Source organism: Pseudomassariella vexata, assembly GCF_002105095.1.
Source record: "Pseudomassariella vexata strain CBS 129021 chromosome Unknown BCR38scaffold_8, whole genome shotgun sequence".
Taxonomy (NCBI): domain Eukaryota; kingdom Fungi; phylum Ascomycota; class Sordariomycetes; order Amphisphaeriales; family Pseudomassariaceae; genus Pseudomassariella; species Pseudomassariella vexata.
In genome coordinates, this window is record NW_024467963.1 from 1,983,154 (window position 1) to 2,008,590 (window position 25,437).

At 49.4% G+C, this 25,437-nt stretch overlaps 9 protein-coding genes across 9 annotated transcripts; 3 read left to right on the top strand and 6 right to left on the bottom strand.

Annotated features, from left to right (window-relative positions):
- Nucleotides 1-526: 526 nt before the first annotated feature.
- BCR38DRAFT_410398 (uncharacterized protein) lies at nt 527-967 on the top strand (the record flags this gene model as incomplete). Its single annotated transcript, XM_040858461.1, has 1 exon — nt 527-967. One exon carries the CDS (start codon nt 527-529, stop codon nt 965-967), a length of 441 nt encoding a protein of 146 aa, XP_040715141.1.
- Nucleotides 968-5,189: 4,222 nt separating this feature from the next.
- Nucleotides 5,190-6,211, top strand: BCR38DRAFT_486220 (glycoside hydrolase superfamily; the record flags this gene model as incomplete). The annotated part of the gene is made up of 2 exons (XM_040864000.1): nt 5,190-5,453; nt 5,507-6,211. 2 exons carry the CDS (start codon nt 5,190-5,192, stop codon nt 6,209-6,211), a joined length of 969 nt encoding a protein of 322 aa, XP_040715142.1.
- A 3,698-nt stretch (nt 6,212-9,909) lies between these two features.
- On the bottom strand, nt 9,910-12,483 carry BCR38DRAFT_344673 (uncharacterized protein; the record flags this gene model as incomplete). Its single annotated transcript, XM_040856122.1, has 4 exons — nt 9,910-10,119; nt 10,173-10,769; nt 10,840-11,777; nt 11,979-12,483. 4 exons carry the CDS (start codon nt 12,481-12,483, stop codon nt 9,910-9,912), a joined length of 2,250 nt encoding a protein of 749 aa, XP_040715143.1.
- Nucleotides 12,484-13,517: 1,034 nt separating this feature from the next.
- BCR38DRAFT_486222 (uncharacterized protein) lies at nt 13,518-13,958 on the bottom strand (the record flags this gene model as incomplete). Its single annotated transcript, XM_040864001.1, has 1 exon — nt 13,518-13,958. The coding sequence occupies one exon, from the start codon at nt 13,956-13,958 to the stop codon at nt 13,518-13,520; it is 441 nt and encodes a 146-aa protein (XP_040715144.1).
- Nucleotides 13,959-14,741: 783 nt separating this feature from the next.
- BCR38DRAFT_516973 (pyridoxal phosphate-dependent transferase) lies at nt 14,742-15,721 on the bottom strand. Its single transcript, XM_040865109.1, has one exon. The coding sequence runs from the start codon at nt 15,318-15,320 to the stop codon at nt 14,976-14,978; it is 345 nt and encodes a 114-aa protein (XP_040715145.1). The 5' UTR covers nt 15,321-15,721; the 3' UTR covers nt 14,742-14,975.
- Nucleotides 15,722-15,787: 66 nt separating this feature from the next.
- Nucleotides 15,788-16,123, bottom strand: BCR38DRAFT_345120 (thiolase-like protein; the record flags this gene model as incomplete). The annotated part of the gene is made up of 1 exon (XM_040856157.1): nt 15,788-16,123. The coding sequence occupies one exon, from the start codon at nt 16,121-16,123 to the stop codon at nt 15,788-15,790; it is 336 nt and encodes a 111-aa protein (XP_040715146.1).
- On the bottom strand, nt 16,108-16,874 carry BCR38DRAFT_458601 (uncharacterized protein; the record flags this gene model as incomplete). The annotated part of the gene is made up of 4 exons (XM_040862189.1): nt 16,108-16,173; nt 16,239-16,314; nt 16,452-16,588; nt 16,620-16,874. The coding sequence occupies 4 exons, from the start codon at nt 16,872-16,874 to the stop codon at nt 16,108-16,110; spliced, it is 534 nt and encodes a 177-aa protein (XP_040715147.1).
- A 2,456-nt stretch (nt 16,875-19,330) lies between these two features.
- Nucleotides 19,331-21,061, top strand: BCR38DRAFT_344406 (uncharacterized protein; the record flags this gene model as incomplete). The annotated part of the gene is made up of 6 exons (XM_040856100.1): nt 19,331-19,469; nt 19,528-19,901; nt 19,962-20,025; nt 20,073-20,191; nt 20,254-20,771; nt 20,869-21,061. The coding sequence occupies 6 exons, from the start codon at nt 19,331-19,333 to the stop codon at nt 21,059-21,061; spliced, it is 1,407 nt and encodes a 468-aa protein (XP_040715148.1).
- A 242-nt stretch (nt 21,062-21,303) lies between these two features.
- BCR38DRAFT_516985 (heterokaryon incompatibility protein-domain-containing protein) lies at nt 21,304-23,725 on the bottom strand. The gene is made up of 2 exons (XM_040865110.1): nt 22,010-23,725; nt 21,304-21,910 (listed from the first exon to the last, which is right to left on the bottom strand). Exons 1-2 carry the CDS (start codon nt 23,664-23,666, stop codon nt 21,321-21,323), a joined length of 2,247 nt encoding a protein of 748 aa, XP_040715149.1. The 5' UTR covers nt 23,667-23,725; the 3' UTR covers nt 21,304-21,320.
- Nucleotides 23,726-25,437: the final 1,712 nt, after the last annotated feature.

Sequence of the window (25,437 nt, forward strand, 5' to 3'; positions counted from 1 at the left end):
GAGACACTTTCCTCCTCACCTCTTGCATCAAGCTCAAGTTCAAGCACTCCCCTGACATCGAAGACCGCCTAAGCAAAGCCTGGATCGCAATGCGGTGTCACAATCCCGGCCTGTCGATGAAATTAGGTCCACGTTACAAGATTTACCAAGTGCCCCACCGCCGACGACGTGGAGGCTTGGATCAACGACACCTTTCAGGTTCACTCCGGACAGTGTGCCATTGACTTGATCAGAAAACTCAAGCGCCAGTCGTATCCGCGTCTGCATTAGTTTCCAGCCAGCAACGAGCTGCTCCTTGCGTGCAACCACTTTCACTTCGATGTAAGAGGAGCCTGGTACTTTTGGGACCTTTTCCTCGAGCTGGTGGTGAAACCAGAGGAAGTTCATTTCGGCGATGAGTGGAAGAACCTCCCAATCGCGAGGGACGATTTGCTAGGATTACCGAAATACTCGTCATTGGAGGCAGTCATGAAAGCCCACGCCATGGTCACAGGCTCCCTGAAGCAAGACATGATTCTTGTACGGCATGGCGAGGTTCTTCCTTTCCGTAGAGAAGACCGCCGAAATAATAGCTGCTTGCAACAAACGAGGCGTCTCCGTCACTGCCGCCTTTTACACAGCTCTAGCCACGACATCACAGCCGATTCAGGCTGAGCATGGACCAAAAGGAAGATACGTAATGAGCTTCCACCACTTCGAAGCAAGACCTTGGTTCAAACAAACCATTGATACGCGGAACTTCTTAGGCCTCGACCCACACGCTATCCTCCCCTTCGCCCTGGATATGGGAGAAGATAAGAGGAGTTTCCGCGATCTCGCATTCGACGCCAACAAGTTCTTCAAGTCCTACCAAACAGAATTCGCGGCTGATGCTACGGGCTTGGACTTCATAAACGACCTCCTCAGGTCTTTCTTGCGCCCTGAAACGCCCGCCCCGAATTTGCCAATCTTCTCAGTTTCAGTGTAGCTGAGAGGTATATGAGGACTTCTTTTGAGGGCTTGGGTATGTCGAAATGGAGGTCGAGGATTCGTATACGCTGACATTGATGCCCAAGGTGGTGCATTGTGTTTTGTTACATACTTTTAAAGGTCGACTGCAGGTCGTTGCTACATTCCATGAAGCATATCACGATGCACTCATGTTTGAGAGGTTAGTGAGCGAGACTTGTAAGTGTTTGTTGGAGGGACTTGACGTGGAAAGGTAGGGAGGGGCCTGGAGTTGACTGTCAAGATCTAATGCGCATAGCCGGCGGTTTCAATGTTTTCGTGATGCGAGGGTTCTTTTATTTCCTCCCTAACAGTCGTGTATATGCTAAAGAAGAGAAAATGCGAATGCTACAATCACTTTTGACTTTGATCCACGATACTCGTTCACTGCATGGAATGGCTCATATATTCGCCACCGTATACCAGCCTCGGTAGATTAATGCAGAATTCAGCAAATATTCGGTAGCCATGAGGTTTCGTAATAGTTCATATTGATATGATTCAGGTTCTGACCCAGGTTCTGACCCAGGTTCTGCGCAACCGAGCCGGAAATATAGTAGAAAACGGGTCGAGTGAACCAAGGTCAAGAGATGTGTGCACTTATTGAGAGCCTTACTATGCTAACCAATCATCTTAAGTGAGCAACCAACGTCCAGAAACTCAGTGGCACAACCTGATTGAGAGCATCTAAGAAATTATTGGCCACGTTTAGCATAAGGTGGCGTTGTGAACAGTGATGTATATTCACAACCCAGGATACAGCCAACCGACTGCAGCAGGACCTGCCCAGATAGAGTTGCGCATCATCACAGGTCCAGACACCCCGAGGTTCATTGCCGTGCCAGAGTTTCATCTGATCGAATCGAGGAATCGGATGGCATGTCCTCATATCCGATGCCTACGCATGAATCTTTTGCAAGGATAGCCCTGACATAGACCCGAACCGAAGCTTCATTGACGAAAAGCCTCGGATTTCTTCCAATCATAGCCATTGGAGTCGAGCAATTGAACGCCTAAGCCGCCTGGCGAGCACAATTGTGCCGTAGTGCCTGCCTTGCTGGCATCATATTGCATAGTAAGTCCCACCTACACGCAAGATCCATGATAAATGCTTTGACGCATTGCCATCATGCGGGATCTTTTAGAAGAAGTTCGAATGTCCCACGTTTGTCCCCAGGGTGCGTAGAGAAAGACACCAGACTTGACGAACATCCCATATTGAAAACTGATTTGGTTCCATCGCCGCTAGGATAAGCTATAAACTTTGGTCGTCTGAAGAACCCTCAATCATTGTTAAGATGTATTCCAGAATCTCCTCGTTGGTGGCATTCCTTTACTTTGTTTTTGCCTGTAGCGCACTGTTATCCAACATTCCCGCAGCTTGCCAACAAGCGTGTCAGGCTTCCAGGAATCTCATCGCCTCGTGTGGGATCACGAATACAGATGCAGGTAATGATTCGAGCAAGCAATGCGTCTGCAATGCAGCAGATGCTGAAGCCAATGCAGTGATGTGCATTGCTTGTGTCAAAGAAAATAACCAGAGCGATATCACCACAGGTAAGCTGTCCTGAGAAGCAATATTGAAAATATAGCTGACTGAGTGAAGATAGAGATTGCAGAACTGATGACCAATTGCGACTGGAGCGCAGCCACTGTCGTCTCTAGGTCCCCTCAGTTTGACCTACCTATCATCAACATACCAGGCATCAGTCTACCGACGGCGCTGTCAACAGCCATGCCTTCACTTCCAGGTGGTTCTCTACTGTCAAGCATTGAATCTCAACTTAGTAATGCAATCGCGACCTTGACTTCGGGAATGAATGATGGATTAGGTGGTAGTGGAAGCAGCGGAATTTTGCCAACTATCAGTATACCAGGGGTAACAGCTTCCAAAACGAGTACGTCAACGAGTACAGCTGTTGCTAGTGTGGCTATAAGGGTAACTACGTGGCATTATGGAATGTTTATCGCTGTGATGGTATCCTCTGCAAATATTTTGCTGTATGGTCAAACTAGCCCATGAAATTTTATCAAGAATGATTCAAGGATCCCATCCAATCCAGAAACTCTACTTCATAATATTATCACGCAAGCTCATGACCATATGTTGAGAACGGTTGGTTGTTTCCATACTAAATGACGATTCTTCCACAGTATGTCTTCATGCGACAGACGTTGTGAAGTAAGCAATTGCAGACGGTTGTGTCAGTATGTTTGTATTCGTCCGCCAAAACCTTGAGAACGTGGAAGAAGTCGGGTTGTTTACACCATCGATCAAATATTGCTGGACCGCATCTGTGGTGAACCAGTTCCAACGCAATCATGCAATGACTCTAGTTGAGGTAACTGAGAGGATGACCGAGTAAATAACAAGTACAGGCTTCCACCAAGTCTCCTGCGGCGATCATTGGATGCTGCCGCTTCCCACTGCCAACATTGCACCCGTTGAAGGAAAAATACTGCCATAAGCTCGAGTGGGATATGAATTACACTGATGAATCCACTGATACTGACCAATGCACTAGAACCCCAGCGAAGGTACTGCATAGATACACTGTAATCTTACCATACATAGCTGCTAGTGTAATGTTCAGAAGCCTCGGAATCTAACTTTTTGCAAAGCAGAAACATCTAGAGTTGAATATTGGGGTGGTGCCCGAAGCTTTAACTTACAGCATCAACTCTCGGTTAGCCGGCGTTGTTGATAGTTAGGCCCATCATTATTCACTGCCCGTAATAAAATAAAATAGGATCTTCCATGAACAGAACTTAGTATTGGTCAAACTAGACTTATTTTGCATCACTTCTAAGTTCAGATGAGCCCCATATTGAAATGATAAATCTACATATTTCAGTTCTACACTCCTGTCTCCCAAGCAAGTACTAGCACGCTACTCACCTATCATAGCACCAAACAACATCGATTTTCCGATTAGTATACTCCTTAAACCTACAGAGGAGAAATGGCCCAGTATGGCTGAGTCTGAAGTTCTCGCGTTGGTACAAGGACTGAAAATCATATATTAATGTTACAATAGTCTCAGGAGATATGTTATTGATGCTAACACCTGTGGGCCGGCTGCAGCCAGGTGCGAATACAATCTATGGAACGAGGCCTGTTAGTAAAAGCAGTTATTCAGAATTAAGCCCTGACTATAGCGATTAAGCCCTATAACTATACGCCTACCTTCTACATGTAGAGATATTAAAATTTATATTTGTAGGGCTTACTGCGAGGATTTTCACATTTGAAATGCTTAATTTTAATTTAACGTTGTACTTCTAGCGGGTACGTCTAATAATCATATAGGAACTACCCGCTGTATGAATAGGGCTCTACTGTAATTATAAGCCCTAACCCCTATAGTTATGGCATCTACATCTACCTACTATTAACGCATGGCCTACCCGCTATAATTTTAGCGACTTAATACCTAGTAAACTAATTACTAGTGCAGCTGGCCACAGTTAGCATACAGTTGACAAGTGAGCCTCAGCACTAATAGCAACTCTCATTTTCATGAGTTTCGATCTATCTTATAGATACCCAGTTACCACATTGTCTAGCCTACTGATGATTATTTTCTTTCGCAAAACAATCTACCAAAAACTGAGAGGGGTTCAGTGCGCAATGAACGATACATCAGATTCGTCTCTGATGTCTTGCTAATAACACAAGGAGTGAACCGCACTTGTCTGGCGATATAGGAGTTGTGGCATATTATTCCATCATCACCTTTTCTCCGCAGACCTCTTGGCGACCAAGGGCAGAAAGGAGCACTACGATGATATCTCCACATGCTTGCTTATAATCCGTGGGAATCATTCGACCAACTGTACAGCAGTGAGATCACGGAAAATATGCTTTGCCCAGAGAGTTAGTCGGCGTTGCGGCCAGTATTCCCGTCGTCCCGGTACCATGGCCATAGATAATTTCGTAACCGAGATGCCTTTGGCTAGTCCCCTCCCTAACCTACCACTCCGCTATTCGTGCAATATAAATTCCCCTGGGATTGGTTCTGCTGTTGCCTCCCCACAATGCGGAGAACCCAGCTAGAAGGGGTTTGGAGTCGGGTGACAGTTCCTATTGGTCAATTGGGTACCAACATTGACGACTTCAAATAGATATATGATGTTGGTGTGTCCGTTACTTGGGTTTATTCTGTTGGTCGGTTAGTTACGAGCCGAACAATTTGCCGACCATGAAGTTCTCCAGTTGCATCTCAGCTCTGCTGGGAGCAGCGGTTACGGCCACTGCTCTGCCCAGCTCAAGCGTGAGCGTCAGCAGCAAGCAGCCCGCATCGAAATATCCCATTGGAAATGGAAAAGGGCCTAATGCAAAAGTCGCTGGGAGGGTGTTCGACATCGATGGTCGAGTTGGATATTTCGCTGGCAGCAACGCCTGGTGGCTTGGACATTTGAGCAATAACGCGGACGTTGACATTTCCCTCCAACAAGTAGCTAACGTGGGTAAAGAGGGCATCCAAAAATATGTGATAGTCGCTGACCAGCATTTTAGACCAAGTACAAAGTCCTCCGGGTATGGGGCTTCGGCGACGTGAACACCATCCCTCTTCAGACAAACACCGACCCGAACAAAGTCTACTTCCAAGTCCTCAACTCGACCGGCTCCTATATCAACTACGGCGCCGACGGCCTGCAGCGACTCGACTACGTCGTGTCTTCAGCCGAAAAACACGGCGTCAAGCTCGTTCTCAACTTCGTCAACAACTGGGGCGACTTTGGCGGCATCGCGGCTTACACCACCGCTTTCGGCGCCAACGCGACGCAGTGGTTCACGGACGAGACTTCGCAGCAGGTCTACCGGAACTATATCAAAGTGCTCGTGAGCCGATACAGGAAGTCGTCGGCGATCTTTGCTTGGGAGCTAGCTAATGAGCCGCGCTGCCGTGGGTGCGACACGTTGGTTATTACGAAGTGGGCCACTGAGATTTCGAAGTACATCAAGAGTCTGGACTCGGGACACATGGTGACGCTCGGCGACGAAGGCTGGTTCGCGCCTGCAGACAAGATTGGAGATGGTTCGTATGCGTACGGCGGCGGCGAAGGTGTCGATTTCCTGGCCAACTTGAAGATTCCCACCCTTGACTACGGCACATTCCATTTGTACCCTGAAAGCTGGGGGTACGAATACACATGGGGACCTGAATGGATTCTCCAACATGACGCCGCGGGGAACACCCCCACATGTGGGACGCCCTAGAAATGATGCTGTATATTATAACCATTGACTTCAAGTTTTTTTTACACTTATTCTGATGCGACTACAATACAGCTTTCACCGTCACTAGGGTTTTCAGACTCGCTAGACTCATCTGTACTATCCTCAATTTCACCAGTCTCGATTTGAGCCTTCCGAATAGCCTTGATATTAGTAAACTTCGAATTAGGGCTCATCTTGACCTTCCTCCGCTTCCTAGCCCTACTAGTCTCAAGCTCTGCCTCTATTGCCTCAATCTTTCGCTGTGCGACAGCTAACTGGTAGTCCTTCTCATCAAAGCCCTTTTGAACTTTCCGAAAGAGTAGCCGCTGGGTATTTGGATCACTATCAAGCTTGCTGAATAAGCTGAGTTGATCTTGGAGCTCATCTCTCCTCTTAGGTGTTTACCAGGCTACTGCTGATGTCTCTAACGCCCAGTCCTGACTACTAGAGTGCCCTTTGCAAGTCTGACTAGGCTGTTTGATTGGTGCTGACGTATTCTCAAGGAGCAGGGGGCTCATAAGGGGTCTAGCTATGCTCGAAGGCCAGAGACCAGTATATTTCCATCCACTGATAATGTTCTTAGCGGTCAATGCTGCTAGACGTGCCTTTCTATAGCAGAGGAGAAAATTTCTCTTCCCTATGACAGTAGTAGTATCCCTTTGGTTAAGGTAACCAAGCTCTTTCTTATAGGCTGCCTTGAGGGGTCCAAAGACTGACTGATCGAGAGGCTGGAGAACGTGGTATGTGTGTGGCGGTAAGAAAAGCAAGTGTATCTTGTTTATGAAGCAGAGGTACATAAACTCTGTCGTTTCGTGGCTACTATGCCCATCTAGGATAAGTAACCTAGTCTCTTCAGGGTCCTCCTGGTTGAGTCAAAGGAATAAAGATCTTTTGTAGCCACTCAATAGCCGTAGAGTCTGACGTCCACCCATTCTCTGTTGCTGTAAATCCCAGGCTTCGTATGGAGTCAAGTCCAGAGGAAACCACTGCTGCTGGACAGACTTCCCCTTGTATATCACAAGTGGGGATAGTGCAGTACCAGTCGCAGAGATACACTCTATAAGAGATGTCCAAGCTCGAGATCCAGGCTGTTTCTTCCGTATAGAACGAGTCTCAGATGATCCTAGAACAAGACCATTTGATCCTATACCTTCTAGAATACCTGTCTCATCCATATTGTATCGATTCGAGGCCTTAATAGCTTTGATCTCAGGGATAGCGAGGTATTTGAACCATTGCCTGATCACATTAGCTGAGGCTCCATTAATACGCTGGGAATCGATAGCTCTGCTTCTCTGGACCTTGACTGAAGGATTCCTCTTGATAAAAGCCTGGACCCAGTTCTTTCCAAGTGGTTCGGTGTCTCCGTGGATCTGTAGGATACGCTCGGCGAAGTCTTTGAGCTGTTGATGGGTTGGTGGGAGGCCTAGGGCAGCCTGGATTCGAACCCATTCAGCCAGATGAGATTCCTGGGCTGGAGAGATCCTCTGGTAGTCAGTGAAGGCTATATCTCTTGACTGGGCTCCCTGAATCCGTCGTGAAAGAGTAGACCTTGGGACAAGTTGGACAATATGGGCCCTGTGGGCCATGTGGGTCCTATACTTGCCACTATCGCCACCTAGAACGGCGACCATCCCCACATACCTCTATTACGAGAAATGTGGCGAGGATAGAACATTCCCTACTTATCTATATGCTTCTACAACTTGTCTGAATTAATCAGCAAGTCTACCATTGATTGACTATATAAGAACCCTTTTGTTTCCATACATAGACCCTCGAAGAGAGGACCAGAGTTAGCTACAATACAGACAGGTTAGGCATATGTGCCCTCCTTTTGCTCCTTCAACGGGAACATCAAATCCAAGTGGACACCATGCTCATATGCTGCTTTTCGGAGGCTTTGACCGGTAGCTATTGCTTGAAGAGCTCGATAAATATCATCTTCGGTATATTGACTTATATTAGTGTAAAGAAGACGTACGTAAAATGTCGTAACGATTGAATCGATATTGGTAAAGATAAAAGAGGTTGAAGTTGGAGGCTAGCGGTGTTGATGAGGCATTTTTGGGTGTCCCACATGTGGGGGTGTCCCGGATGTGGGTGTGGGACGTTATGTGACCACTACCCACCGTCAAACAATTTCTGCCTATAGGGCAGGCATTGCTCCCTCTTTATGTATTTAAGACCTCAAAGGGTGGTCCTGTGAGTGGATATAGCAAGCAACTTGGCTTTAGACCATCGGACTTATGCTAAAATCTGGTTTATTTGGGCGAATAGATTTCTTCCTCTATCACGCTTAGTTGATATACCTCCGATAAAATAGCTGCGTAGAGCAATAAAACCACACGATTTGGAGAGTATTGAAAAAAATCCACATAATTCTACACTCAGCTAAGATGGGCCTTGAAATTTGCCATAGCATGCATGCGATGGTAACCAGAAGAGCCAAATTTCTGCCAATGGGGGCAAAGCCTGGAATGCCCAAGAACCTCTGGAAACTGCTGAAAATCGCCGGTCCCAGGGCCATGTAGCTGCGGCCGCAATGCCACGTTTTGCTATAGCACACCCGGCAATAACTCCGTCTCAAAAAGGAAAAGGAGGAAAGTGATACGTCGGCCACGACAGGGACCTTCTTGCGGCCCGGCCCGTAAGATCTCGTTTCAGATCAGACATGCTGCGCCCCGATACTGACCACCGATACTGACCAAAACAGTCCGTCCAGCTTATATACCAGACGATGGCGTCATTTATGCGGCAGTCAATTGCAGAAATTTGGTGCCGATAACCATTGATTTGACTCTACTGGCCCACACAATTAGGGTAGGGTGACGAAGCTAATATTCTTGTGAGTTTTTTGCAACAACTGACAGGTGATGTTATATCTTAGGTGGGTCGGCTGAGAAAAGGACTACCTCTCCAACGTAGCATATCCAGATCTCTTGTCATGCGGCCGGGATGTATTGGATAAGCATGCGGCACCGCCTACAGCGAATTCGTTCTTATTACGCTCGCATGCTGCTGCTATATGAACGAAACGACGACACCGTCAGCACAACTGAGTGTAAACGTGTTCCGATGGTTTGCTTTCTCTGGCGGTGCAGCAGACAAGAGTGAGGTCAAGTATACAGAGGAAAAAAATCGAAAGGGGAGATATAGCGACATGACCTGTTTCACTGGGATGTGTAGAGAGTTGCAGTTGCTGTCACAGAATCAGCCCACTGAGGCCCACGGGATTTATACCTGTGCCCATGGGCCATTGTTCGCAGGAAGAGGAACTTGGTGAAGAACTCTGATAACTGGGAACATAGTGTTGGCCACTGGCTGCTGCGGAGCAGCGTAGAAAGTAGGGTAGTGATCGAACAAAAAGGGTATTATGCACATACTCATCTCCCTCGATTAATGAAACAAACCGAACTGCCCGGGTTGTCAAGACAGGCCAATCTCTGGATATCGAAACACTCTTCCGAACAGTATTATCGAATATGTCGCCGCAGTCGTCAGCCCAAAAACTTTGCAAACACGCCACTCAGCGATGTGCTTGCCGCACCGGCCAAAAGGACCCTTCTCGCTTTAGTCTCGTCGATCTTTCTCGGGCCCGTAGTAGTCCTACTCTCAGCTGTGCCGTCCAGACCTGTTTCCTCATCACATGGAATAATGTTGAGGAAGTTTCCCTGCACATTGTCCCTCGATGACCTCTAGTCCCCAAGAGGCATCCCTTCCAACTCATCCAGTAGTCGTTTCCAATTGTCGGCAAGCAACTCGGCGTATTTCACCCGCTCTTGAGCCCAATCCTGGTTCCATCGCGAAACATGGTACTGGGTCTGTTGGAAGAAAATGAGCTCGTCACGGATACACTCGCGGACGAAGACGGAGCGGTTGTGCTGGTTCACTATGCTTTCCTTGTCCTATCACCGACGTTAGCGTGTATGTCACAGACACGTGAGCATGAACTACTGACCTTGATGATACTCTCCACCACTCTTTCCACCTCGCCAGGTTTGACGAGTCCCTCGGGCTTCGCTCTTAGCCCGGCCAACTTCGTCTCATTAGTCTGGATGCGACGCTCCAGATAGGGGATATTGTCTTTGTCGAGTCTCTCCCTGCGATCAAACATCTCCCGAACGCTGACTAGCGCATCCCGCTGTCTCTTCAAATCCTCGAGAACGCCAGCATCCCAAGCCTTGCTCTCGTCCTCGATCAGTCCTTGCGCGGTCCGTAATCCTTTGCTCATGGCAGCCAGACCGTCATTCAGCAAGGGTATATCATTCGTGTCGGTAGCATACGTGTCTGCGCTTGATTCGGTGAGAGACGTGAGGGAGAGGGCCATTCGAGCATGATCGGCTGCCACGCCCTCGGAGCGCTTAACCAACCGATCCATCAGATTGCAGGAGTTGATGTACAGGTCTGCAGAACGGCGGACACCAGCACGTGTGCGATCGAAGAGCTCGTTCAAGGGTCCAGCAGGAAGAGAATCTTCGAGACCAGGGGGTAAGGGGCGGCCGTCGAACTCGTCTTGGACGGAGATAGTTGCTTGTTTGCGCCACACCGATAGTTCCTACACACCGAAGATGGTTAGTTGACTCTCGCAAAATTTCCGATCTGGAACCGAGACGGAAGACTCTAACCGTAGGGACAGTCAAAAACATTATCGCCAACTGCTCCTGACCGAGAACAGGATGTCTAACAACTGCGTTCAAAAACCTTGCCAAGCCCCGTCTACGCTTCTCGATGAAAGCCCCGTCGTTGCTGAGGTGGTTCCCGTTGACCGCAACACGTTTTGGCGGTAGTAGAGGGAGAACTCGGAAGGGATAACGCTTATGCAAGCAGTCAAGCAGCCACACAAAGTCACTGTACCGACGGATTACTTTGCTCCCCCGGCGCGAAGACATGACCTCGTAGTTGTGATGCTGGAACATAAAAAGTCCCTCCTTCTCCGGCATCAAGGTCACCACGATGTTCTCCTCGATAGCGCCGCCGGTTCGTCCACCACTAATGGTACGTGAGTGGCCGGCGCCGAGCATAGGGCTTGCACCTGGTTCCCGGCCCACGCCTGGACTGTTAACACCGCCGAACGGACTGTTGGGCTGGATCGACGGCCCATTGAAGTTGGGCTCAGGAGTGGCACTCGAACCGTCGTAATAGCCCCAGCCGCCGGCAGGGTTCGCAGGCACGCTTGGGACAGAACCAGAGGCGGCTGATTGACGGCCGGAACCGGGGGCCGAGCCCATAGTCGTGGTCGTGAATGTGGAAGTTGTTCGTTGAGGTAATTCTGGTGGTGCATTTAGGGTTCCGTAATTGCCACCATTCACACCAGGACTTGCAGAACCACTACCGTTTCCATTTGTCGGGGATATCGCGGTATGATTGTGATTCTTATGCACGTCGGGGGTATTCCAAGGGTCTTCGTCCATCGAGGGCTGCTTCGGCCGCGCAGCCAGCGTCGAATTCTTCCTAGGAGTCGCCGGTGCCTGTGGCGGTTTGGCAGCGAGCTCGGATGGGACAGGGAATGCGTTGGCCGGTGTCTTCTTATTGGTGACGTTGGATAATCGGGGCTGAGGGAGATCTATTATTTCCGTGAGCATTGGACCAGCGAATAGCGTCGAGGACCCGCTTGATTGCGATAACCTGGATGCACAGGCTCCCGCATGACGATAGAGCTACGGAATAGGGACTGTGGCAAATGCATGGATCCGTTGACGCCGAGAAGCAGGAATAAGAAGCGAATTGGAGGAATAGGACAATTGGCGTTTGAACTTTGACTTACTACGTCTGCGCTCGTCAACGCCGTCCAGGCTCACAGCTTCGCCCTCTTGCGCCAGTCCGATGAGAGCAAGCAGCACATTGTAGGCTTCCCGGTTGAGGTCAAACTCCTGGCCTCCCGGCGCAATGATGTTCATGATCAGGGATTGCTCATCGGCGTCGAGCTTTGCACTTGCGAGCGTCTTGGTAATGCCAGCCGACGAGACTTTGCCCGCGCTGCCGTCCTCGCGGACGGCATTGTCGAAGGCCTCAACATAGCTCTCTGGCACATCAACGCCAGCAAGAAGAGATCGAATCAAATCAGCACGTGTTTGTTGTCTCCGCGGTGTTGGTATATCCCAGGGCGAGTGAGAGCCACTGCCAGCCGCATCGTTGTCGTCGAAGAGGGTGTCGGACGTGGATCGAGCCATGGCGCCATCCTCGTCGAAGAGGGAGTTACGGGGTCGTGCCATGGCTGAATTGCCCCGAGGGGGGGAATCGCGTGGAGGGGACTCGCCGAACAGAGACATTGTCGTGGCTCTTAGTCTCAACGGAGGGCTCGCGATCTAGATAGGTCGAATGGTATTATGTAGGTCGAGAGGATGACGGCGGCTGCAACGGCGTGGTAATCGCCTCGTAAAGACGATTCCGGGCTTCCCAAGTGGGACGGGATAGGACTGCAACTAAAGCACCAACTGACGAAGCGATATACGTAATGTACACTGGCTAATCAATCCCGGCTTAGAGAAGACAGGAGATGCGATTGATCGGCTTGAGGTAAGTTCAAATTCAGGTTAAAGTGGTCCGAGTCATGGAGCTTGGGGGAGCTGCTGCCCACGCTGAAACCAAGCCGCGGAGCTACTGTGGAGTGCTGACAAGGTGACAGGGCTATCGCTACCATAAAACCATTGCCCACCAATCAGCCACGTCCATCAAGCCACCCTCCCTGGGCCACAAGGTCCGTTATTAAGGTGATGACAGCTTGAATTGATGATTGCTAATTAATTATTTCACTATTTCACAACTGGCTAAACTCTAACAGCTCGGGTGGACTTCATCATTGTGGGTAATAGCACAAAAACCGACAGACTGTCGAACTTTTCAAGTATGAACTCCACACGCAAGGCTGTACTAAATAATACTCTTATTATCAGGTACTATGCTAAGCTCGGAATCCACATCGTGCATGTGATCTTTATTTTTTAAGTTTCAGAATGCCATAGGCCGTGTTGTAAAGATAGTGATATATTATAGAAAATGTTGGTTTCTACAGTCGTTATCATGGAATTTGTTTCCCCGGTTATGCCTATATACTCAGTCGCCTCTGAGCTACGAGTCACGCGGCGCTCTAGTGAGCTAACAGTGACTACTTCTATATCCAGGACATGCATTTGAACCATAAGTTTCAAGCTAATATCCTGCTCTATTCGAAAATTTCTATCAACCAACTGCAACATGAGCAACCAAACCCAAGCACAACAGGCCTTGAACCAGCAGAAGTAATGACCTTGGGGAGTGTCAGTTCGTAGATTCATTCGGAATGCAGTTCGAAGGAGGCCCAAACTCACATTTCTACCTCGGGTATCCCTGCCCCACTCTTCGTCGTCTGACATTTTGGACACGGGTCGACATATCTCGGGAGCGTCGTTGTGGCTGGGGCGCCGGCGGGAGCGGCAGTAGACGATTTTGAGGTCGTGCTGGTTGCAGTATCTGTGATAATATCCGAAACTGTCACAGTAGAGCTTCCCTCGGCCAGCTCGACAACAGTAGCCATGGATCCCGTGATGACGGCGCCGGTCGTAGCACTGGCACTGAGAAGTGTGCTGGTAGAATCCGCATTTTCAGGAAGAGAAGTAGTCAGTGTTGCCGCAGTTGTGGTTGTTGGAGCTGGATCTCGACCCTCGGGTGGCTCTGCTATTGCGGACCGAGCACAGAGGCCCATCCAGAGGGCTAGCATAGCAGACGGCCGCAACCTCTTTGGCCGTTTGTCGTGCTTGACTTTCATGGCTGGGCTTGACTATAATATCGTGTCTGGTATGACAGGAGAGGATGGTAAACTCCCCATATCCAAGTATGAGTGAGAAGGTTAGAGTATCTGACTTAAGATCGTCAACATTTCGAAACACTGAATAAACCTTCGTGGGGTTGAGGAACACCGATGTATTAGACCAAATAGGCTTTCGGGATTTGCTCGTCTGAATCTTTCTTTATTAATTGCATTGTGGCCGGCCAGTTCCAATTACTCATATTCATAACTTCAACGAAATGGCTTCATCGGAGAGTCATCGGGAAATTGCGACGGGCGCATTCTTCGCAGATTATCACCCCAAGCATATATTCTACACAGGGCCGAAAGGTAAAGTCTGATGAGTTGAACATGGACAAGAAGAGGCATATAGGAGGGTATTTCCCCGAGAGTAATTTCGATAATGAAAGACTCTGTTGGTTCATATATCCTGCATATAAGAAAATGTGAAGTGTTCTAGGCGATGTAAGAAATAAGTAGCGTTTGTGAAATCTGGTTTTGAGTTTTATAATTAGACAAGGTAGTGGTTCTTGTCTATAATAAAATCGCCCTTCTATTGATACACTGATGCATTTGAATTTAGTGCAGTATTGTTGATGCTTACCGCTGTCTGTCCAGGTCTTTTCAAAGACCCTACGCAGCCTACTCAATATGTCCTCTTCATTCTGATGTCTCATAGTGCATCAGCAACCTCTCCCCTTCAATTCGAGGCCTTCCTATCGGTCCAGCTTATTGATTCTTAACGTATTAATATACCCACACCTCAAGATCAAGCCAAACAACATTCGTCTCCACCGGTTACCTCGTCCTACCCACTAAACCCTTCCACATCGCCTGTACCTTCCGAGCCGTTTCGTGAGATCTCTCAAGCACCGGCCCTCGAAAGTCTCCTTCACCGCAACTCTCACAGCAGCAGCAAACGCCACGCCCCGACGCACCCCGCCCCTTATCGCCTTCCGCGTGCCTTGCCTTTCTGATCACCTTAGCTTCCCCAGCCTAAATATTCCCCCCCATCGCCCCTAGCCCCTTGGAGAAACATAGGCTAACTGTATCGAAACACGCCGCTTGATCCTTAAAGTCGCTAGCCCTAGCTGCAATAGCCTCTTGTAATCTCGCCCTATCGTAGTGCATTTTAATTTCGTTATTTCGTGCAAAAGTCGAAATATATCGGACCTCTTCGATGAGCTGCATAATGGTCCCTTGCAACGTGTTTTCGAGGCTGACGATGGCCGTGGGATAGGTATTAACATGGTTATCTGGCTTAAACGCCGTCTTGACATCTTCTAGGCTAAGGCAAATGCCATTATGTGGCATAACGGGAGTAACTATAGCCGAAGTCATGATTGCGAGCCCGCCCCGTCTCGATGCGGAAGACGTGGGTCGGGTTATTCAGTAAAGACGGCAAGGTAGCTGGTTGTCCATGGTGCCGCAGAGAATAATGAAGGCAGATTCTTTGCTGGTGAATCGGGCGCAGTAGGATTCCATGTCCAGAGTTTGTGGGCGCTTGGTAGTTACGGCGGCCTGTTTAAGCCGTCGCGGCACCGTTACGGGGAGGAAATCGTCGGAATACTCAAGCCCGTACTGGGAATAGTTCTCTGACCGGCGTGACAGCGTGTAAGCAAGACCACCGAGGTTGGCGTCTGGATGCGCCTATAATTATTCGCTAAGTGTTATTGCCGTTAAGGCCAGAGCCACGACTAAATTAGCTGATAGCACAAAGGGGCCGCCAGCGTATATTGTGGGGTCTACCTCACCATGTTTGTCATGAGGTTGCGGATGAGGATTGATGTGGAGCGCAAGTCGGTTGGTCATGAGGTTTCCGCTTTTGGCACGCGCATGTGGCCGTGCAACGGCTTGATCTTTGGGCCAAGCTGAACGAAGTGCAAGTTTGGTGGCACAAGACTATGCTGTATAGCCAGCGAAGCCTTGAGCATACCCGCTAGGACTGCGATCCTTTTGAGGTGGCCAATCACTGTATTGATCGAGCCAACTAGGAGCGTCTTATCTTCAGCATGGTCGAAGCCCTGACGGAAAATTACAGCCTGGATAGCTTCAGCCTCTATAGGATCGCCAGCTAGTGTACCGGTGCCATGGGCCTCGTAATATTGTGGCCGGTCTGCCGCCTTCGCTAGTCTAAGCCGCATTTAGCGTACGTAGCCTTGACTAGGGTCGCCTGTGCTTCTGTACTGGGCACCTTCAATCCTTCGTGAGAAACCGTGGTTGGCACCAGAACGACACGGTGTGTCAGTAGAACCTGACTGAAGTTCGACTATCCTGGTTTACACCAGTCTCGCGGATGATGCATCTCATGTGGTCGTTATCGGCGATACCCTGGCTCAGTGCCTTACAATTACCGCGGCAAGGCGTTCTCCGCGGGTATATCCATCTAAACTTACGTCCCATATGCAAGAGCACCCGCTCGGGGGGAGCACGTGTAGCTTTCATCCCTATCATGATTCGTCAGCTCCTGACCAAAAGGTAATATAATCCAATGTGTCATATCTGCCCCGACGTGCCTTGGATTCGGCGATGAAGATCTCAGGCCCCAGTATAGGATTCGTCCCAGCTACGGTGGCCGTCTGAGCCTTGCCAACTGAGCCTCGCCAATACTAAGGGCTTGCATGCCTGGTACAAAGCCACAATGCTTGACGAACAGGCGGTATCGATGACCAAAGACAGGCCCCTCCAATCAAACAAGTACGAAACGCGGTTGGCCATGACGGACAGCGCAACTCCTGAGGTGGTATACGGCGGCATGTCGTCTGGATCGCTGAACAACATATGAGTGCAGTCGCTATTCATCATGCCGACGAGGACGGCGGTGGTTGAGCCGCGCAGCTGCTGCATCGAGGAGCCAACTGACTCATTGCCCTCGTAGACGATCTCAAAGAGCATGCGTTGTTACGAGTCCATCGCTTCGGCTTCCTTTGGGCAAATTTCAAAGAAATTGTAGCCGAAGACCCGATGATCTTCACCAAGAAAGTAGGCATGTTTGACATTGGTACTCTGCGGGGCCTCTGTTTTAGCAACGTGATGAAATGCTCGGTAAAAGCAGCATCAACCTCCTCTGAATATTAGCCTAAAGGAGCCTCCTAAGGGGTATAGTATGCGTACTAAGCTAGGAATTACAGAGTGAGAGTGGGAAGTTGTGGCCTCAAGTGTAGAGGGGTATGAGGCAGACAGAAAGGCCCTCGTTGTAGTATTTAGGGATCCCTTGGGGCTAATTTGGGATTGGTCCCTCCTGCACCTCCATAGCACCAATACAGCCCCTAATACATGGATTCTGACAGTAAGCATACCCCTTTCCCTCCTAATACTTAATAAAGGTAGTACGAGTATAATTATATATCTAAGCCATTAGCTAATATTTCGAGGGCTAAAAAGCCTAGTATTATTCCAAGTTAGTATTCCATTCGGGGCCTTGATAGTGACCCCACGGAGCCCACCAGTCCAGTAGAGTATGCATGTCCCGTTCTCTCGCATCACGCTTCATGAGCTTCCCATTATACATGTGATCCCGGCTATGGTACTGCTGCTGATGGATATGATTCAACGCATGGTCAGAAATGAAAGTCATGGCCAAGGCCTGCCACATCCGTTCGCCAGTGAAGTATCTCCGTGACATGCCCAAGGCGCTGCATATATATCTAGCCTTGCTATAATGCGGATAACTGTCGTCACAAAATCGAGTGATGTCTATACTAGTACTGAAGTCCTCAGGGCTTTATACCAAGTCCTCGAGGTAGGCCTCTCGGTCTCGGCGTTGTGGAAATGGACGCCTGAAAGGACAGTGGCAATAAGATCCTATCAAGATAGAGCACATAATACTAATCGATCCGTTGTTCTACTGACTCCATTCGAGGGCCTTCACTTCTTTGGGCAAAATTTACTGGCAAGGTATGCTTGAATTCACTGATTCGAAAGGATCACACACTCTGATGCGGGAGACAAAAGAGATACCGCCACCCTTTATTCCGTAATGGCTCATCTTACTAGAGCCATATGCTTTCCCTTGGTCAGTTCGGCATAGTACTAAGGCACTCAGGTAAACTAGGGTTTACTTCTCTTCGGCTTCTCAGTTCTACGTTAACCGACACGAATACATTATTGATGCAGACTGCTGGTCAGTCTACCCTCGATAAACACTTATGACCGCGAGCGCGGTCCACGCTGGCGATCGGAAGCCGTTATAAATCGGATGCATGTATCGTCGCTTACATCCCTGAGCAGGTGCATAAGGAGCCCTGCCATGTGGCGCACCGATCTTGTTCATGCTGTCAGCAAAACTTGCCGACTTGGAAATTCGGCAGCTACAAATGCTCTAGAAGTCTGCCGGCGCGGAGATTTCTGCCTTATGTTAACCACCCTCTCTCGCATCTATAGCTCAATATTACCCTCCAGGACAAGTTTAGCCCCACCATACCACCATGGTTGAGAAATATCCGTTAGCTGGATGACAATCAAGAATGAAGGCACTGGTCGAAATTATCAAGACGTTCGGGCAGTTCAGCCCCTGGAATCAAAGCTTTACTGAGAAATAAATTCCATCACTGCACGGCGAGTTAAACTCTTTACCTTATCCTTTCTAATAAGGGGCGTATGAGCCAACTACGTATAACAGGTATAGGAGAAGAAGTAGCCAGGGCATACGTGGTAGCACAATCCCCGGAAAGTCCCACAGGGAATTCGGCGACATCAAAGAGGTCACACACTCCTGTACGGGAGAGCTGTTCTTCGTTCTGCTCGACCTAGACGACCTCCATCAGAGTCGCCGCACACCACATACTGGAGCGCGAGAACAAGTTACACGTCCTTTTCAACAATGCTAATGTTGGAGGGCGGCACCGGGATAGCACAAGCATTTTGGGAGTGGAACGATGAACATGTTCAACTGTTCAACCATACCTCTAGCAAGATTTTGTATGTTTTCTTATTTGTACGCAACGAGTAGGCACGCTGGTACCAGTAGTGATAAGTAGGTGAAGGCAAGAGTATTATACTATTATATCAGGACCCGGCGAACTGCTGCCTGTATTCGGCTAGATCAGTCGCATGGGCTTCCCAATAATGACAAGAGTTGGTGAATCATGAGTTGCTATGTTTCAAGCCCCATGTCTACTCCGCATTGAATAAAGTTGACCTAATGCGAGCGACCTCCAATGCGATGGTAGATTAAGCCGAATTTGGGTATTAGGTCCCCGGCTCTCGGCGTGCCTAGGTTAGGTGCTTTATGATGCTACTAATATAAACCTTTCGTCTCCATTGACACAATCCTTCAAGCTGCCAAATGTCATGATTGATTCCGAATCTTCAAAACCCACAACTGTCAGCCCAACATGTCTGCGAAATCCATGAAATGTGACTCCCCCACCAACCTTGAACTGCTGATTGTCGGTGGTGGCATTGGAGGCATGACGGCGGCCATTGAGTGTCACCGCAAAGGACACACGGTCCGCGTGTTGGAAAAAAGGGCAGACTTTAACACTTTCGGTAACTTGTCCTCACGAACCACCCTGACATAAACTCCCCACCACTAGAACAATGACAGGCGACCTCATCGGCATCACCCGCAGCGCGCAAAGAACAATGAAGAAATGGCCCGGCTTTCTTGATCGGCTGATGGCTAATGCTATGCCACCAAGGATTACCTTCTTCAAATTCGATGGCACGGAGATTGCTACGCTGAGTGACCAGGATAGTAGTGATGAGGGCATTATTAGTATGCCTCTGTGGCGTTCCATGCTCCACGGGGAGCTGCATAAATATGCGGCTGAGTTGGGGATACCTATTGCGTTTAATGCGAACGCGGTCGAGTATTCTGAGACAAAGGATCGCGGCTTTGTCGTGGCGGATGGGAAGAAGTACTCTGCCGACCTGGTGATAGCCGCTGATGGAATCGCGTCCAAATCTGCGAAGTTGGTAGTGAGTCAACAATTGGAGTCGCACTCCATTTTACATGCCCTTTGTTCTAACAGATTATAGGACGCAAACCCAGAAACCCCAACAAGCAGCGGCTTTTCGATCTACAGAACCAGCTTCGCACTCGGTAACAGAGCAAATCTAGTCTACACAACCACACTAACTCTCCTCCAGACCATGCCCTGAAAGACCCTCTAGTATCCGAACACTGGGGCGGCTCCGTCGAAGGTGTCCAAATCTTTCTCGCCGACGACCTCCACATCGTCACTGCGAAGAACTCCAAAACTAATAGCGTAACCCTCTTACCCCTTTCCCCTCACTCTCCAAAAATGCAGAGAATTAACACAAATTCCAGATCTCCTGGATGCTGACCCACCGCGACATCTCCCAAACCGCCACAGAAGCCTGGTCCGCCACCGCTCCGACCGACGGCGCCCTGTCTTTGGTCCGTCCCTCCGCTGGCTGGGCCCCCTACCTCGCTGCCCTAATCAGCACCACCCCCGGGAACCGGTGCGTAGACTGGAAGCTCGTGTGGCGCGGTCCGCAATCGAAATGGAGCTCCCCTCACTCCCGTGTTCTGCAGCTTGGGGATGCGTGTCATCCGCTTATCCCGACTTCGGGGAGTGGGGCCGTCATGGCGATGGAGGATGCGTACTCGATTGCGGCTTGTTTGAGGATTGTGGCGGACAGAGATAGGGGAGAGGGAGTAACGAGGAGTGGAAAGGGGGAGATCCCGCTTGCAGTCAAAGTGCACGAGAAATTGCGATTCGAGCGGGTCTCGTTTGCGCAGCGAATGGGGATTGAGACTAGGGAGTTCTATCATCATTCGAGCTGGGAGGATGTTATGCGGAACCCGGAGGCGTTGGGCGTTGTGTAAGTCCTTTCTTTTTTCTCTTCCTTGCTCATTCTGCCGCTTCATCTGTATAACATTAGCGGAAGCATTTTGACTGATGTGTCTAATTTACGACAGGGGCCCTTGGATTGTGAGACACGACGCGGAGAAGTACGCTTTTGAGAACTTCGAACAATGTGCGGAGCATGTGAAGAATGGTGCGCCGTTTGAGAATACGAACACGCCCCCGGGAAAGAAGTATGAGCCATGGACGGTGAAGGGGTTGCAGGAGGAGGTGGATCAGAATAGTAGGAGGGCGGCTAGAATATAGGCCAGGGGCCCATTATTTTACGTGCGAGTTTAGTCTATTTGGCACAGGCAAATTGCTCACCTGTATACTTATTTTGCCTTTCTAGTTCCTTAGCGAATTATGATCATTATCAAGGTAGTCCAATATCCGCGCTTGACAGTAATCTCCACTAGTCGTCCGTTTGTAGATACAATGCCATTATATGACTTTGTTCGGCCAGTACGTATGCCCCTAGCGTAACCTTCCCATATCGCACCCCAAATCCCCTTATACGCTGATGTCAAACCAACACAAAATTCCGTTCCAACACCCCATCCATCTCCAAAGCCTCTCCACCCATAATTCCATGCACATAACAATCCCCCACCAGCCTCCACTGCGCCAAACTCCCCTCCACCTGATGCAGCACAAACGGCGTCCTCGCCCCCTTCAACACCGCCACCGTATCCCCTTTCACCAGATCATCCGGCCCAATCCCGATGTACCCTTTTTCCGTGGTGAAGAAGGCCCTGCCTCGCAGTGTCTCGTTGGCTAGCTCGGCGTAACGCTCTGTGTTACGGCGGTGCGGGTTGAGCCAGATGTAGCCTTGTTTTTGACAACGCCATTCGCAGTCAATGGGTTTGTCTTCGGGATTTTTGTCGTTGGTGTTCGTGTCGGTACTGTCGTCGGAGCGGTACATTTGGTCCAAGTGTGCCTGGAAGTAAGGCTCGAGCTCTTCATCGATGCGGCTGTGCCAGCGGGATGGGACGGCGTGGCTGGTTGGGCCCCAGTCATCACGGCTTTCCATGCTTTTCAGAAAGGTGCCAATAGAGTCGTGTCTGTGCAGTGACTTGGAGTGTTCTTTGACTATGGCCTCCATATCCAGGGGATCTTCGATGGTGTCGGATGTCGGTCCACTTTTGTTATCATGCTGAACCGAAACTTCCTCTCCTGTCCCTTCTTGTGAAGGTGTCCCGTCATATGGACCACCCATTGGCCTCCCACCGGCCGCCAGTCTAGCATCGTCCCACGGAGCCCACCAGTCCAGTAGAGTATGCATGTCCCGTTCTCTCGCATCACGCTTCATGAGCTTCCCATTATACATGTGATCCCGGCTATGGTACTGCTGCTGATGGATATGATTCAACGCATGGTCAGAAATGAAAGTCATGGCCAAGACCTGCCACATCCGTTCGCCAGTGAAGTATCTCCGTGACATGCCCAAGGCGCTGCATATATATCCTATAGGGGGCATCTCGCGCCGGTTGGGAGTTTCCCCACCGGCGAACTCCGTGATCGGGCAGGAGACCCTGACTGTGTCGAAGACGAGACCCTCGACGGAGCACCAGGGGTAGTTGAAGAAGGGCTTGTTTTCCTGCTCTCCGCCGGCATTAAACCACGGGACGGAAAGTAGGGGTTGGTAACGCATCGGCAGTCTCCAGTCTGGTACCCAGCTCTTGTTTCTAGTCGTCATGAGTTGGAGCTCGGGTCGGAAGGCACCTGAGCAGTGCAAAAGCTCGAGATGGATTTTCTGGTTCAGCATAGATTCTGCGAAGTCTGCGTACACGTGCTCCACATTGGCTTCGTAGTCGACTTGGATGGGAATGCTTTGTCTGCTTTGTCGGGTTGTGTATGTTTCCTCGGACCCACTGGTAATGGACAGTTGAGAAAACCGGTGTTCGGGCTCTGGTCTCAGACTTGCAAATGGGGATCGAACGTCGTTTGCCAAACCCAAATGCGCATATATGCGATCATGTTCGTTGGTGCAATTGCAAGAACTGAACCGCACGAGAATATCGAGGATGCCATAGCCATCCTCTCCGTACTGTTCAGGGAACTCATAGTACGCACCCTGCCGCTCGAGCGCGCGGATATGATCCATGACGTGTTGATCAAAGTTGAAAGTGCTCTTATTCAGTGTGAAGACGGCATGGTTCAATGCATGGCTGGTGATGTCCAGAGATCCACAGTAGAAGTGCGCGTTCTTCTGCACTGCCTCCTGAACGATCCACCGTCTTGTAAACCACGGCAGAGCTAGAAACCGTTGGACTGCCTCGATGCCTTCCTCTTTATTCTCAAAGAAGCGGCGCATCTCCGTCTCGATGCTGGAGACGGCGCGCTCAGCTGTAACGCTGGATTCATGCTGGGAGCTGCTCAGTCCCCAAAGGAAGTCGATGCACTCGTCCATCTTGCCGCCGTCTCCTAGCCAGACCAGGACGGACCTTGCATATCTGTAAATTTGGCCCATGCGCTGTACTTGTTGGTTCTTCTCCCTGATGTCGGCTTGGTTGATGCAAACGGCGTCTACCCAGAGTCTGAGCTTTTCTGTCTTCTTCCTGAAGCGGCGGAGGACCTGGTCGAGAGTCGGAGTGATAGAAATCTTGGAGCCATCACAGAATAACTCCTTGAGGAAGACAGGAGGACCCCAGACATACGATACGGCCTCGAAGTCTGGCCAGTCACTTAGGTTGACTGTCTCAATGGTACATTGTAGCTCGGCATCAAAATCTGGTGCGGGCTCAAGCACCATGACCCTGATTTTGAAAAAGTCGAAGGGCTGAAAGTCATCATCGAGGATGGATACATCTTTGTTGTTTAGACTTTGATACACATAGGGAGGTCGCATGATTGAGGCCATGATAGACATAGAAGCAGCCAGGCAGGGGGCTACAGATGTCCGAATCAAGCTTTGTGGGAACGATTATTGCGAGCTTGCGTTTTATTGAAAAATCACTGAAGCAACGACGTGGCAAGCTCGGATTTTTGTACTGACGCTTGACGGAGCATCCGAACACATGACAGCTGAAGATGTGATGGTGGTGACTAGTGCGGCTGAGATGCGGCTGATGATTATGAAGACGGGAAGATAACCCGAGACTCTCGCCGATCAAGACGATAGCATTAGGTCTGGCTCATACAGGAAATGCCCTGTATATTTTGAATGACATTGATCTGGTCCTGCCGAGACAACGACCTTGGGCTCAAGGCCGGCACAATGGCAAGGGTTTCCCTCCAAACGTGAACGGCATCGTCCCAACGTCCAGATGTAGCATGAAGCCGCTCAATCCATATCGCCGCGAAAAGTATGTTCATTGGGGCGAAATGCGATATGGCGAAGCATTGCTCTGGTCTTTTTGCTTCCTGACTTTGGTGCCGGCCAGATCCAAACGGGCGATATAGGCGCGGGCCAGGTGGAGAGGAAGCCTATTGGTCGATTTCCTGAGTCCCAACCTCGCAAGACGGGAGATAAATGCTCATGTTGTTTTCGTAGGGTCCAGAGGTCCCCCTAACTCGACAAATCCTTTCCTACTTTCTACCATTCAAAATTATCATATACTAGCTGCCCGTTTTTCGAGTTATGATTCGGGCCCATGTCGCTCGCAATCCATATATATCGAGTATATTCGTTGCTTAGTTTGAAACCCAAGTCCTCTAAAGACATATTGTACTTTATATACCTTAGCTTAGCCTCTACTAATTTTTGAACGCTATTTCAGAATCCCGGTCCTAGTTTACGTACCTTAGCTTAAATACTTGAATAATATTTGGGTAATAATTCTTTTGAGTCAGAGTATTTGTTCCGCTTACAACACTCGAGAATAGGTTATTCGTTGATACTTTGTAATAGTTTTATCTTGCTCTGTGTAGCTATTTCAGGATACAAACAGGAAACTGTTTGTTATATAGGGATAGGTTCTCATAGTCCTACTCACATTTAGGAAGAGTACCTTCTCAGACCACTGGGTATTTTCGGTGTATATGTTTCATACGGGTGCCATCAGTGGATGTCAATATGGCTGGTGAATACATATGAGAGCCACTACCAGACCACATTCGCATTGTCTACAACCTCACACTGTGGAAGGGTCAGCTTATGGCGATGACGGGTCACGACGACCATCATTACCGCTGCGACTGTGGGCCTACATCTCTTTGCTCGGTTGATAATCATGCGTGCAACTATCATCGTTGATGACTGTGAGTGAGCCAGGTTCTATATATATTGTAGCTCAGCATGTCAGGCACTAACTGAAAATCAGTCAGAATTTGTCTTAATAGCTTTTATATTCTCAGCCGTGATCTCCGCTGCAAGTACTAAACGTATGTCGAGCCTCACTATGCGCCTTGAACAAGAAATAAGTCGCAACAGCACCTGTTATTAAACTTGATTTCAATTCTACCAGCTCAGCTAGCCGTTCCTTCACACCAAAACATATACGTCTTGAATATATTTACGCATACAAACGGCATCGAGAGTATTGCCTGGGCGACTAGGCTTCCTCCAGCGGGATAAGTATCTATCATATGTGGCACCACAGCCACACGGCAGCATTGTTTCAGTCCTAGGTGGCGTGGTTCAAATCTTTCTCTGCGTTTAGTCACCCTCGACTAGGGATGTGAGTCTTCGCCGACAGCCA